At 45.6% G+C, this 14,947-nt stretch overlaps 1 protein-coding gene across 1 annotated transcript; it reads right to left on the reverse strand.

Moving 5' to 3' along the window:
• Window positions 1-753: 753 nt before the first annotated feature.
• Window positions 754-12,937, reverse strand: LOC306818560 (insulin receptor substrate 2-like). The gene is made up of 3 exons (XM_079336221.1): window positions 9,995-12,937; window positions 9,321-9,820; window positions 754-3,415 (listed from the first exon to the last, which is right to left on the reverse strand). Exons 1-3 carry the CDS (start codon window positions 12,670-12,672, stop codon window positions 3,411-3,413), a joined length of 3,183 nt encoding a protein of 1,060 aa, XP_079192347.1. The 5' UTR covers window positions 12,673-12,937; the 3' UTR covers window positions 754-3,410.
• Between the last annotated feature and the right edge of the window lie 2,010 nt (window positions 12,938-14,947).

Consider the following 14,947-nt stretch of genomic DNA (forward strand, 5'->3'; position numbering starts at 1 on the left):
ACGCCTAAAAGATATTCCTGATTGAACGTAAAAAGGCAAACTTTGAAAAATACCAAAATGCATCGTTTCAACCTCAAATGTGCATCTTATGAAAAGACGTGTTACATCAACGATGGAAAATAGTTCATTATCTTCCTATGGATGTGCGATAACTCCATGGTAAAGAAACAAGTTTCTCTTTGACACTGCCAGCTCTTCATATCTGACTGTGCGCGAGATAAAAACAGGTGAAATGGATTGTTGCCTTCATACATTGAACCTGTCAACCTCTGGACTCTTACGACACAGTGGTTTCTGCAGACGCGTGGCTTGGCAGGAAGTCGTTGGCTCACTCGTTTCCTGACTTGGACTCTGACTGAAATAAAAACACTCAAGAGAGGGAGAGAGAGAGAGCGAGAGAAAGTGTTGGCCGGGAAGTTCAGCTCCTCACTCTCCACAGGACGGAGGTCGGATATCCTCCTCTTTGTGAGACCATTGAGAAGCTATTAGGCAGTGTGTCAAACATGCGATTATCCAGTGACTTAAGGGGGGGAGGATAAAGGCAGGATGTGAAGTCTCTTTATGGTTTCCATATTTTTTTGAAGTTAAATAGTTTTGCCATCCTTTGTACATGTACGGAGATTCTGAAGAATCACTTAACAGAGGAGGAAACAATTCGTAACCACATCGCTCCTGTGTCAACACTGTGTAAACTGGATTTTTCTGCTGCACGAGATTTTTTACTTGTGGAAATAAAAATCACAGACAAAGTGGTACCTCTTTAAATAAATTTATTTATTTCTGTAGGTTGCTATCCATAATCAATACAGACAAAAGCAATACTCAACTACCAGAATTTATAAATCATAATCATCTCTTGTGAGCATCACAATAAACAGTATATTGAAGTATGTACAATGGAAGACAATGATACAGTCGGACAGAGGCCAATCCAAGATCGATCTGTAAAAGAAGGGTCCGTCCATGGACTCAGAAAAGCGCTCCAAGACGTGTTAAGAACAAAGTTCCAAGCGACAAAAAAACCAAAACACTTGACAGAAAGAGAAATGTACAAGGAGCAGAACAGCTTCTGCTCGACATGAAAAGAAATGAAAAAAAAAAAAAAGATGTAATGTTACATTTGGTTCCACAGTTGTAAACTAGATTGTTTCATGTCACTATTGCATATGCCATTTGGGTAAAGTGTATCGACAAGGCAAAGAGATCTCTATAATAAAATAGACTGATTATTTTTTTATATAGTCAGACACTGTGAGGGAGAAAAGCATACAATACACTGTACAAGCCCAAAGCAAAAACCCCGCCCCCTTTTTAAAAATCTGTAGCCAAAGTCTTTACACAGGAATATCATCGCAACAAAGGTAAAATCTAAGTACTCTATAATTTCAATAGATTTCTTTTAGTTAAACTCTCTTATGTACACAATATACACATTCAAAACTGTGAAGATAAATAGATACCACATCCTCGTGTGGTACAGCTCCAATATTAGATGACTCTGTGAAAACCATTTCCCACATTATGCTTCTGCGGTGTTTCCGCCAGCTCAGCAATACATTCAGACATGGTTTAAAGTTTTACAATCTACTGTACACTAAAAGAGGGGTGGCGAGCCAGTCGGAGTCGGCAGAGTGGGCAACGCAAAGATCGCACGGTTGAGATGAAAGAAAACGTTCACGTAACATCTGGCAGCCATTTTGGAATTTCAAAGCAGCTGCATTTTTTGTTTTTTTTAAATTTGGTAATATTTTGAAATCTCTTCTTGTGGCCACAGTGGCTACTGTTGTGTAAAAGGTGACTTAGACTAAAAAGAGAGGCTATGTGGCTGTAAGTCGAAATAAGACATTTCCCATCTTACAGCTTTAAGAAACAAATGACTGTTTGGCAGCTGAGGAAATCGGCTGCCAGCTTATTTAGTTTAACGAGTCGCTAATGTTTGCTAAAGTCAACCAGTATCTTGTGGTAGCTCATGTAAGTAAACATTAGGGACATAATGATTTTACACTTCATTGATTTGACAACTCTGCCTTCTTGGATTACCGCTAATGCCATATCTAAGCATTTTGCTAAATCGTTGTCACTGTCGATATGTAATTGCTTGCTTTAATGTGTACTGCCGCACAGTCGGATTGGATTGTTTCAATGGTGTCTGTGATTTAGACAGCTGGCTCTCTACTGAACTTCCAGGATTGTGCCAGATGTGGCTGTTGGCCTCTCTTCCACTTCTTTTTCTTTGCGGTATCTCCCCCCCCCCCCCCATGTCTCAAATTTTTTTCGCTGCCTCCACCCCTGCATCGTCACCTAAACGAGACAGTTGTGCCGTCAAAATGAATTCGCGACAGGACGCCCTGTTTCAAGCTTCACAGCAGACCGTAGGGTTCGAAGGTAGGAGTGTGTGAGGTCTTCAGGCTCAAGTGACTGAGGAAAATATGGGAGGTACAGTGCATTCAGATGCCTGGTGTTGTAGGGTCTGAGCTAACAACATGCATAACTCTTAAAGACATTTAGAAAATTATTTCTTTAAGTCCAGCTCTTTGATTGGACAAAAATAAAACTAGGTTAGAATAAATAAAAATTATTAATAAGAAAATACTTTAATATTAATACAAATAAATCTGATTTTAAGCAGCCCCACTGTACTGTACATTTCAATTAAGCTCGACGTCTTACTTATATGAACAGAATAACAATATAGAGACTCAGGTCCAAACAGACATAACGAAATAGAATATTTCTCTCTTATTTCATAGAAAACATAAGGACAATATAGACATTAAGGCATTGGGTCTGTTTTATCAGACATTCATCTTTCAAAAATAAATAAAATATCTACTCTAAATATAGCTATTTACTCAGTGTACCTTGGTGTCATCATTCCCTGGGCCGTTTATTCGTAAGTTTCATTTTTCACTGGCATACCGGTTGGTTGTACTTTTCTCTGTCGCACACTCACACTCGTACAGGCAGTCATAAAACCACCCTCAAGTAAATAAACAGTATCTGGGTACCATTAGAGTTTTGTTATTGTCTTGACTATCTTTGCTTCTGTGCTTGCGCCAAGATTTAGGTCAGAGCAGAAGTGGCCTCTGAAAGCGCAGGGAACATGAGACTGACAATACACAGCGCACACACCCACCAACACACTCGCTCGCGCACACACACACACACACACACACACACACACACACACACACGCAACACACCTGTCTTGCCTTCAGCGAAGTTCATAACATGCATTGATGGTGACCTGCTTGTTTCTGAAGTGCGTGTACACACTTGTGTGTGAGTGTCACTGAGGGTCCAGACAGTCTCTGCCCAGTGGCAGGTCATAGTTTTTTTTGTTTTTTTTTCACTTCTTGTTTTTGAGCAGCAGTTCAGTGAAGACACCAATCAGAGGGTGGAGGAGTCCTTCAGTCTGAAAGAGACAACCAGAGAGAAATGGTGCGTTAGTGGAAATGTGTAATTAACTCCCCATTCTTCTTGTGTTCACAAAAACAACAGTGTAAGCATTCAACTGTATTGCATGTTGCACATGACATAAAAAAACAAAAAAACCCCAATGAGTCCACTCCATTGGAGGAATATGATCGAATGATCCATCACAAAAGGTAAAACAATTAAATGTACAAGAAAACTTAAAGCAACCACTCTGAAGATAAAATATTAATTGTTGCTCATACATGCACATAGTGTTATTCTACTGTATATAATCAGCGGCACGTTAATTGGCCGCCCCTCCACCCCGACCCCCTCCCAATCCTATCACGTTTTATGTCATTTCACCAGCTGTTTAGCCCATGAAGGACTGGTGATGGGTGAAAAAAGGCCAGAAATGGGAGCCCGCTCTGCAACGGTCGTAATTACATAATCTGGGAAGCCGAGCGATGGGGGTTGGGGGTCTCCTGTCGCGTTGCTATGGACACACGCTGAGCAGAGGAGCACCAGCGAGCAACACAGTAGCTGATGCATCCTTGATATACATACAGAAAGGCAGAGAAGAAAAAAAAAAAAGGACTTAGAGATTCTACAGAGCCTGGTTCCCAAGAGCAAAAAAGCAATTTCAACTTAAAATTCAAAAGCTGTCACATCTAAAAGAGACTGCTTAAAAGCCATATTTTCCAGAAGAAAAAAGGATAAAGGATGGTTTAATAAACAATGTATGTTAAGTCACTTAATCCTTAGATAAGAGTAAGGATTTAGTATTTTATGTTATGCAATGTATGTCCCTTGTATGAATTGACTCTATTCCTGGGGACAAAGCAGATCAATGAGGGGATATTACTTTTTGGGAACATTGTCTTAAGTGCTGCACAGATGTAATCCTGTAGCCAGTTTCCACAGAGATGATTTTAGCTCCATTTGTGCTCAATTTTGCTAACAATTTCAATTCAAACAGGAGGCAGGGAACAAATGCCCACACCTTGCATTAGGTATTACCCAGCTGCTGCATGTGGAGAAGCCACTGTCAGTTGCTGATCTACCCCTGGCCGTCTAATCTCGCCTGTAGAGGCTGTAATCTCATCTAGAGCCGTGGCTGGCTAAATGTGGGGAACGCTGGCCACGCAGTTATCTAGCAGCTAGCGCTTCTGTCTGGAACATCCCGCCCTACTTTAGCCCTCCCCTCCTGCCTTGCACCATGACACACACTCACACACATCTACACGTACACACACATCGCCTGGAAACTCTGACACAAGAGCCTGCGGTGTTACGTGTGCATGTTTGTTCTCTATATATCAAGTAACATGGCATTTCTGGATTTCCTGCAACTGCTTTGCCAGATCTCAGCTTAAATGCAAGTCTGCGAGGATGTCAATAAACTGTTTAACAGTGTGTGTGTGCATGCGCGTGTGTGCATCCGACCCCAGTGTGAAGGGACGCAGCAACACGGGATTTGACAATCAGTCTGATGGATGAAATCAGGTGTCACCTTTATGGGTAAATCCACAAATGCTCGAACAAAGAGAGCTATAAAAGGACCACATGGTTTTATCAGGCTTATGATATGAGCCAACATTCCAGCAGTGGAAAAAAGTGGTATTAATTAAGCCTTGTAAAAAATTCATGCAAAATAGCTTTTTGATTTGTAATTATTATTTTTTCCTATAAAGTAAAAAATGGCATTTTCTGTAAATCTTGTTTTTAAATCTGCATGAAAACTAAAGAGAAATGTGTTGAAATAACAACTCTCTCCTCCTTTTCCCTCTCAGAGTGTCTACTGAGCATGCTCAGAGCAAGGGGATGAGTTAGGGATGCATGGCTGTGCAGCGAGACCTCTTTCGCTCACTGCACAGGAAATGTAAATAACACATTTATACGTAACAGGCCCTGGGTGCATTTTAGATCTACCCACTGCCTCCTATCTGCGATGACATCATTGAAAATACTACTGCCTACGTGATGTTAAGAGGAAGCAGGATTTAAGCGGAGGGACACGAATGCTTCTAATCTGACCGATAAATTACACATAGGCCTACACAATGCTGATGGTCATGCTCGTTGTAGCCTGTGGGTGCGGCAGATGGTGGGCTGTCATTAGTAGAAAGATGGTCAGGAGGTGGGGATGTGTGTTTACTTGGAAGAGGGATGTCGTTGTATGTATGCATTTATGTGCAAGAGTGGGCATATGCAGGGAAATTGGTGTAATGAGATGGTTTGTGTGCGTGTCAGGAGAGTGCAGCGTGGCAGGTGTTTAGCCCCCAATCCACTTCCCCCCCCCCCCCCCCCCCACTTGCCCTCCAGAGAGTGGCCATCTGCCACTAGCACTCAGGAGGGACTCACAGTGTCACAGCAGGGCACCTCCAATCTTAAAGCCCCCTTAGGTTTTTCCAAGAAATGTTCCGATGCACGCTTTCCTTCCTGATACTGAGTTCAATAACAAGACTGGTGCATTAGCACCGACTGACGACCCCTCGGATAGGCCTACTAGTGTGCCAGAATATTATGTTAGAATTCTTATTATATGACAGCTTTTGGCACCAATAATAACCCTGCATGAATTCAATATTAATGCTATGTTGGTTAACCGCTGGTTCAGCATGCTAAATCTATACCTGTAAAACAAGCTAGGCTAATGCTAGCCACTCTTTGCATCCTGTGTCTGCCAAAGAGAATTTTCTTCTTAAATACTTAGATTTTTGTGTTTTTTTTTCTTTTTTTAAACTGTTGATTAAAACAACAGCCATAAAAATGCCTATTTGCAAAAAAAAAAAATTACTGCTGGCATATCCTGCTAGTTAGCATACACTGTAAGCTAGCGCTATTCTTCTATGCTAGCAAGAGGAGTTGGAAAATAAAGTTTTTCTCAGAAAACTAATTTTTTTTTAGTCCTTCTATCCTTTATTTTCTACCTACTATGATGCCTGATGATGAAATGTTTATAAACCCAACGACACTGGGAATAATCTCACTAGGCAAATAGAGCTTCTTAAGTCGTCACAGAGGCATCAGGAGCTGTTTGACACCGCCAGATAGGTATTAATCGGAGAGAGAAGGGAAACAAACAGAGACGGCTGACTTGGCTAATCTGAGTCTGGTACAGAACATCCACCTGGCTGAGCTGCGGCTAGCCAGGGCAACCGAAAGAGGTGAACACCTTTGGGTCAGGGAGGAGGTAAACACTACCTCAAAGTCCCATGGGATCCTGTTCTGCTGACAGAACAAGGTAAAAAATACAAACACCTGATGCCTGCATTAAGATGTCTAAGGTGACTTTAGGTGAACGGCTAAAAAAAGGGCAAACAGATCCAGATGTCAAAGGCTGATGACTTCAAATTATTAAAAACTTTATTTGTCCCTGTGGGGCAATTCACTTATGGGTTTTGTTAGTCGCAACAATTGATCCGTTATGATCAGAGGAGGGGTTTGGCAGGGCAAGAAATAAGAACAAATGGTCCAAGTCCCCAACATGACGTCCCTGATAAACATGAAATCAAAGATGTCCGCAAGTTGGGCCTGGCGCCAAAAATCCCCAACGAGCACTTCGACCTTCTTCACCCCGCTTCATCACACAAGTTGCGGGACTGAGCATCCAATAAACAAGCCTTCAGGTCTGCTTCTGAACTCCCAGAATGCACCTTGGTTCAGCAGGGCCTCACCAACGAGTTTGTTTGTTGCTTTAAAAAGCAGAGAGTCCCCCCCATCCTCCTCCTTTTTTTTTTCCTACTGAACATGCGAGGCTGTGCTCCATCTCCCCCTCTCTGCTTGTCTTACTTCTGCTAAGTGAACAGCCTAATGAGGCAGAAGGGCAGTGGCGTGCACGTGCCATGCTGAACCATTATGCACACATTCATTCGCCCCTTCCACAAACAGGCCAGCAAGCAGCACTGGAAAACAAAACAGTCGACGCTCGCTCGCTCTCTCTCTCTCTCTCTCTCTCTCTCACGGTACATCTCTGCCAAGTGTTCACGGATGCAGGCGACGCCACTGGAAAAAAAAAAAAAAAAAAAAAAGGATCCCTAAGAGAGAAAAACAGCCCTCACTGCTGCATGCGTACGTGCTACAGTCCACATGTATGTGCTTGTGCCTTTTCCTACTCCCTACTTATTTGTATTCAACAAGATTTATTCGTGCCAATAAAATCTTTGCACTCCATCAAAACATGAGTCGAGGACATGTGCAAGCCCACACTGCTCGAATAAAAACAAACCAAATATGCACCCACATGTTGGTATTAGTCCTTTTGTCCATTTAGCTACTGTTTGAAAAGATGCAGCGGGCCATCATAGATTCTGTTTACTCCCATTCAAATTAAAAAAACAATGAGTCTTAATGATGAGTCATGTACATTTCACTGTCAAGCATGTGGAAGTAAAGACTTGATTCGATCAAAGAACCTCGAAGATAATTGATTTTTCTTTACCACGTTAGCACGTTTTTCTTAATTTACCATTTCATCGGTGATGTTTGAAAGAGCGTCTCTGCTTCGACACAGCAAAAGGGAAACACAGTATAACTTCTCTTTCAACACACAGGGGCCTTGTGGCGAAATAAAAGGCACTTTTCTATTCAGAAGCGTGACAAAAACAGACCCTCCCCCCCTTTCAAAGCAACTTTCCAAACCCTGCTCTGCCAGGAATGTGGACCATGACATCCAGTTACCTGATGGCCACATAGCAACTCACCCACTTTGTTGTTTTCCCCTCTCTCGCTGCCTACAAGGACACACACACACACATATCCACTCCTGCTAGGGCCTCACATGTCAGCGTACACCCCCCCCCCCCCCCCCCCCCCCCCCCCCCCCATCATCCTCACAAACACATGTGAGCTCACAGCGAGAAGACAGATTGTCAAACTTGGCTTTTATGTCAACATCGTGGGCTTCGTTTACTCCGTCTACACCGCTTTGTTTGTTTGGTTATTTTGAGACACGGTATTGATCATTGGAGGGTGGGAATGAGGGGTCTATAGAGGTCATATTGATGTGCAACACATCCTAAAGCTTACCCAACTGAAAAACAACAGCCGGAAATGCCTGGGGCTTGTTGTGCCATTAGGACTGACGAGAGGGCTTACCTATTAGCTTCAAGGAGTTCTTTCAACAAACAAGACAACAGTAAATCACAAGCAGTAGTAAAAAACCTTTCATAGCCTATCATTAAAAGTTGACTTCATACTCCGGGTAATCTTGACTATGCCGTCTCTCCTCGCCGCCTTTTGCACAAACAACTTTCATTCATTCATAACAAACAAGCGCTGGTGGAGTCCTAAAATCTACTCGCGTATTTTTAGTGTTGTCATCCCACGACAGCAGCAAGGCAGCGAGGCAGCGTCCTGCTCTGTCATAGTGCTTGTTTACTTCAGAGCTCCCAGCCCCGGTCACGTTTCACAGCCAGCCTCGTGCTGCGTTCACATGCTGAGGGAAACGTCGCTATTGCTGAATTACAAAAACACAGCAGAAAAAAGAGAAAAAAAAGTGCATCGGACACAAACGACAAACCAGTTGACATTCCTCCCGTTTTCTTCACGCTCCGACACAAAATGCTGCTCTGCTTACATGAAGTGCACATTATAAATACCAGCTTAGAAGCAACACCCGAAGGCCACATCAGCACCACCTACTCGTGTTGTTGAAATCCACAGAGCCAGTTGGGAGTTTGACTGTACAGGAAATGCAGGTTTGCTTTCATTTTTGTTGTTTTTCTCTCCTCCAGCTGACTGTGCAACACAACTGTTTTTCTCCGTTCTAAAATTCAATTTGAAAAGATTTGTTTCACATTCCTCTAATACTTTGATCCGTACTTTAGGACAACAACACCCACAGGAATTCAAAAATGAAGGATTTCAGCAGTAAAACATCTGACTTTAACCTCACTCACCTTTGGCAGTAGTTGCAGCCTCTTTGAAACCTAAACAGACATATGGCGAGCTGTGTAATCCATGGATGCCACCTTTGCAGCTGCTGGCGGGTTTGAAGCCGGCCAAGTCCTCGCATTTCTCCACGTCCCTGTTGTCCAGCAGGTTCAAGGCGATGTAGTTCAGTCCGTTGGGGTACCTGGCCGTGCTCTGCTGGCTCACCGGGCTGCCGTATTCCTCGTCAGACCCCTCGCTGCTCCGGGATGAAATGTTCTCCACCGAGCTGTGCCTCTTCAAAGCGTCCCCGCGTGCAAAAGAGGGGAAGACTGGCGTAACGGTGGCGGTGGCAGAGAAGGTCTCGGAGCTGTGGCGCCGGCGTCCCTGCGGATTGGCGCGGATGACCTTGGCAGAGCAGTCGGGGTCCAGTGTGGAGGAAGAGGCGGAGCCGAGCAGGAAGACCCCAATGCTCTCTGGGACTCCCTGGTCGTCCAGTGAAAGTTGCCTTTCTCTGCTAATCTGGCTGCTGGAGAACACATTTTGAAAAAAAAAAAAAAAACACTCAGCAACGTGCATTCATTTTTATACAAGTGAAAAAAGAGCCTCAAATTTTTCAACATTAAATGAAATTGCAAAGGATATATTCAGTGTGTTGAGTCATACCCCTTGACCCCTCCCTCAACACAACAGATGTACATACCTTGCTGCGTTCTGAGGAACAAGCTGAGGAGGTGAGCTGGTCATCCCGAAGCTCATTTCAGTGTAGTCATTTTTCACATCCCCACCAAGGCCCTGAGCCCCTTTCTCCTTATCCAGATGGTACACTCCGCCCTCCTCCGAGCAGGGACACAAGGATAATTCTTGTAGTGTGTTCAAGCGCTTGGCAGGAGTGTCAGCCTCCTTGGGCGAGTGCGAGCCCAGCTCCAGGTTCATGTAGTCCGTCAGAGACGACCTTCCTGGCCCGCCGCCGCTGGATCCGAGAGATGAAAAGCGGCTTTCTGTGGAGGCGGTCGAGGGCGGGGAGTATCTGGGGCTGCTGAAGTCGATGTTGATGTACTCACCAGGACTCCGAGGTTCCCCCGGAAGAGGGTGCTCGTTCATGCTTGGCAGGGTCCTCAGGGTGTCCAGATATAGTCTATTGGGTCTGCCGAGCCTCCCTCTGTAAGGCAGGGTTTCTGCACGGCCATGCCTGACTGGCGAGGGAACCGAAGGGCTCAGCGGCGAGGTCTGACTTGGGTGTATCACCGAATAATAGTCCGACTCCCCCGGCCTCTGTCTTAAACTTTGAGGACTCATCAGCACGTACTGGTTGCTTTCTTCATTCTTTGGGGCGGGAAGTTTAGCAGGAAGTGTCAGGGAGCCGGCCTGGTAAGACGGCCGAACTGACGCGGGATCAGCAGCCAGCAGCCCCAGGTAGTAGTCAGGGGGGGTCTGGAGAGGAGGTGGGTTACCAGGTGACATGTTCATGTATTCGCCGTGCCTGTCCGGGCTTTCAATAGAAGATTTGGATCCACACCACATTCTCATGTAGCCGGTGTCCTCGAGCGAGCCACTGCAAGGGGAGTTGGTCTTGTAACCTCCGTTGGCCGCCGCCTGCGGATGCACCCTGGGGTTGACAATCTGCTTCGGCGCTGAGACACACATAGGGCTCATGGGGACATAGTTATCGACCTTAACTGACTGGGAGGCGACACCTGGTGTCATTGGCATGTAGCCATCGTCTCCAAGGTTACTACTGGAGCTCCTGGATGAACCGATCTCAATGTCTCCGTAATCCTCTGGGTAGCACACTTTGGGGGAGGCAGAGTGAGAGTTCTGCCCGTGGGCCATCCTCATGAGGGTGTACTCGTCAAGAGAGGCCGAGGACAGCGGCGCCACGACCCTCTGTTGGCGCGGCGTGGTGAGGGAGTGCGTCCGCTTCCGGTACGCCTTGTCAAACGCGAGACCCTCGCCGCCGAGCCCCGACCTGCCGCCGTTCGCTCCCTCCATGATCATGTAGCCACAGGGGTCGCCGATGTCACGGGACGGAGGCGTGCTGGACAGAGAGTCGGGGGTGTCGCTACGAGTCAGGGGGAGGAATTTCAGCTCGCCCGGGCTGGAGCTGTAATCGTCACACAGCATGAAGCCGGTGTCACTGAGGGAGCCAGAGATGGAGGCGCTGCAGCTGAAGGGTCGCCTTGCTTTGTCCGGAGTGCAGATGCTAGCCCCGGCTCTGGGAGACATACTGATGGGGCTGGAGGCGGCAGGAGGGGAGTTGGACACCGGCATGGACCGGCTATGATGCAAATTGGAGGAGGACTCGAGCATCCGGCAGGTGCGCCCGCTGCTGAGGGTGTGGCACCTGCTGAGGTTTCCAGAGTTCGGACTGGTGGGACTTCCGTTCACAGAAATGGACATGGACACAGGTCGGGTCACGCTTCCATCCCCTTCGCTCGCCGTTCTTACCCGACAGGAAGTGAACTTTCTCCCCGGGGATGTGGCCGCCATGCTATCTGTTCTAGACCTCCTGACCAGGCCGGTCTGACTTGGGGGGAGATTGTTGAGGTTGCGTCTGGTGGGGACAGAGATGGGGTTGGTGCTGGCGGACTGGCTTTTACTGCGTGGCCTGAACTCAGACAGCTCCTTCATGGCCTTCATGGCCTCCAGGATGGTCTCATGGATGTTCTGCGCCACCACCGGGTCCTCGGCTTGCATCCAGAACTCCCCAGGCCCGGTGACCGCTGACCTGCCCACCTCTATGAAGAAGAAGCTGTCAGAGTGTCCGCATCTGCGAATGTTCATGAGCTGTAAACTGACCGCAGCTGTTTCTGAGTTCAGTTTGACAAAGCTGATGGTTCGGCTGGACAAACACAGCCTGTACACTCCAGTGAGGTTCTTGATCTGACCCAAGCCTTTGGATTTCAAGTTTACCTGCCATACCTCCTTATAGACTGCTGTAGCTGGAGTAATGAGCCCATAGCTGGATTCCTCAAAACCCACTAAAGAGGACGTGGAAGCGGGGCTGTCGTACATTTTCCCCTCAGCTATCAGATCAGTCAACACAGTGTACCAGCTCTCCTGCTCCTGCTCGTTGTCAGCAGCCACGGCGAAGTACTCGTCCTTGGTGTAGAGGGCGATGAGGTGCTTGTGTTTGGCGTCGGCTCGTTTGTTTACGCACAGGCAGGAGTCCAACGTTATGACCCGTTTCGCCGCGGACTTGTTTCTCCACTTCTTCTCGCTCTCATAATACTCCAGCCTGGCTGGGTAGCGCTCGGTGGGCTCGCGGAGCACGAAGAAGCGCCTGTGTCCGTGTTTCTGCTTCCTCAGGTATCCGTACTTCTTCACTCCATTCGCCCCGTTGGATAACAGGTGTCCTCCTGTCGCTGGAGGACTTGCCATTTCTCTCCACTTCTCTTTTCAAGTTGCGGATAAGAAGAGTCCGTTTGGGGAAGAAAAAAAAACAGCAACACTCAAAGCAGAAGAAAACTCCAATTTCACCCGTTTTTTTTTAAACCGAATGCATTGCAGAAACCGATTGCTGTGTCCGCTGTCATCCACCGTAGATGCAACAGTTCAGTGAGACCAGACCAGGGGGGACTGGTCAGATCCTGGAGAAAAACAACATGTGACGCTGCTTGCTCTAAAAACAGAATAAAACACAGAGTCATAGAGGGGCGGTGCGTACTGCGCGCAGGGGCCGTGCCTGTCAGTCAGTCGGTTTTTACGCAGCCGATTGGCTGGTTCAATAATTCAAGCCAGGCAGACCCCGCCCCGTGCTTTCCAAACAGCTCTCATGTCGAAACTGAAATCATCAGAAGCACGTTGAAAAACAAAAATCTTCATAACGTGCTGTAAAACGAAAGAGATCTGCAAAAACAAACTCGCGAGGACACGTTTTGCATGTTTTCAGGTAGCAGATGTTGCCCAATAAAAATATATTTTAATTGTATTTTATGTTTTTTTTTGTTTTTGTTTTTACTGATTGGCCAAGTTGAGTTAATTTGGATTAATGATTCGAAATGTGCCACCTAATGCAGCATTGCAGCCATCTATTTTCTGAGGCACACTGTAAACAACCTCAACGTCCTACTTGTTATGTAAGTGTGTTGTGGCCTATTTTTACCTTTGTGGGTATTCCTCTCTGTTCTGAACCCTTTACGTCCCGTTTCTGAGCGTCATGGTTCACTCTCATATCAAAAAGTAAAACATTTGCAACATTTTGAAGTGCTGATGGTGTTCATTAGTTGAAAATATCTCTATTCTGAGTTCAAAGCAGCTTTTAAAGAGCCAGCCAGACTTTGTTCGTGGTGTGATCTTCCCTTTTATGCTTTTGGTGCAATTTGCTGCATTTTTACAAGGCGTTCAAATTAAATGAAAAAAAAAAAAAAACAATAAAAAAAACAAGCAGTCCTCAGAGGGAGAATGACTAAAGCAAATGCGTCAGAAGCCTCAGTGCTCATCACAAGTTTGCAGAAATGCTGCCATCATCTGGCTGCTCGGTCTCACTCTGCACCCTGGCAGCCTTTAGCTCAAACAATTGTTAAAGTTAAGGGGGGGAAAACAACTTAATTCCGCTATCTGAGTAAAATCAATGACAAAACAGATTAATTTATTACAGTGATGAGAAACACGAGCTCAGAGTGACTGTGTTGGGCTGTGAAGGGCTGGTCAGATGACAGGAGGAAGATCACAAACATCTGTTCATCAGATCATCCCGCTAATTATGTCAGTAATTCTGGGATCTTCGTAATCATTAGTCATGCCAGAGCAGGGAAGACCCCCCCCCCCCCCCCCACACACACACACACCTAAATACACTTGGATTGCTATTTCCTAATCCCCCAACAAGCAGATTACACCTCTGTGGGTGAGGTGTCATTGTGCAGGGAGGGTAACCCAGCTTTAACTCCTCCTTAATGAGCATATCTATCCGTTTGAACAAACATGTATACTGCAGATTAAGTGTAATCCCTGACTCCTCTAATCACTATTGTTCTCACTATTGTTATTGTTGTGTGTTTGTGTGACATTTGGCCGTTGCCTATTTTCCTGTTTTGCATGTATGTGTTAATCACCAGGGTTAAACTCAACCACAGCATGTGTTTTTTTTTAGTTTTTTTTTTAGCTTTAGCCGGCAGCTATAATCTGAGATATGGGCAAAAAAACCCAACAGAAAAACAAAACACAAACACCTCCACCAGGATTTAGTAACACATGCCATTTGACCACAATTATAAACAGCCTAAGGCAAAAAGAACCAACAGAACAAAGGGATCATTGTTGACATCAAAAGTGGCAAAGAGGCACAATAAGGAAGCAGAGAGGTTGAGGGAAGGTTGCGGAAGCCCAATAGTTTTGTTTTGCTGCTCAGTGTTTTGGCAAAAACACAGAATAACTTGACAAACACGTTGCGGGAAATTTACAAATGCAGTAACGTGTTGTTTTGCTATTCAGTGTTGTTTTGCTATTCAGTGTTTTGAAGTAAATTGGTGGGATGATGTGCGCTCATCGTTTCCCACAGGGTTTATTTTACACATTAATCTGTCTGTTTTCAGTCTCAGTACAGGGATCGTTAACTTGTTTTCCGGTCCAGGTGATGTGCCACAAGCTCTTGAAAATATTATGTGGCCCTATAGTTGTTTTCCTTAGCTGTCAATCTTCATTGAAAGCTACT

The sequence above is a fragment of the Symphodus melops genome, assembly GCF_947650265.1.
Source record: "Symphodus melops genome assembly, chromosome: 23".
Classification (NCBI taxonomy): Eukaryota; Metazoa; Chordata; class Actinopteri; order Labriformes; family Labridae; genus Symphodus; species Symphodus melops.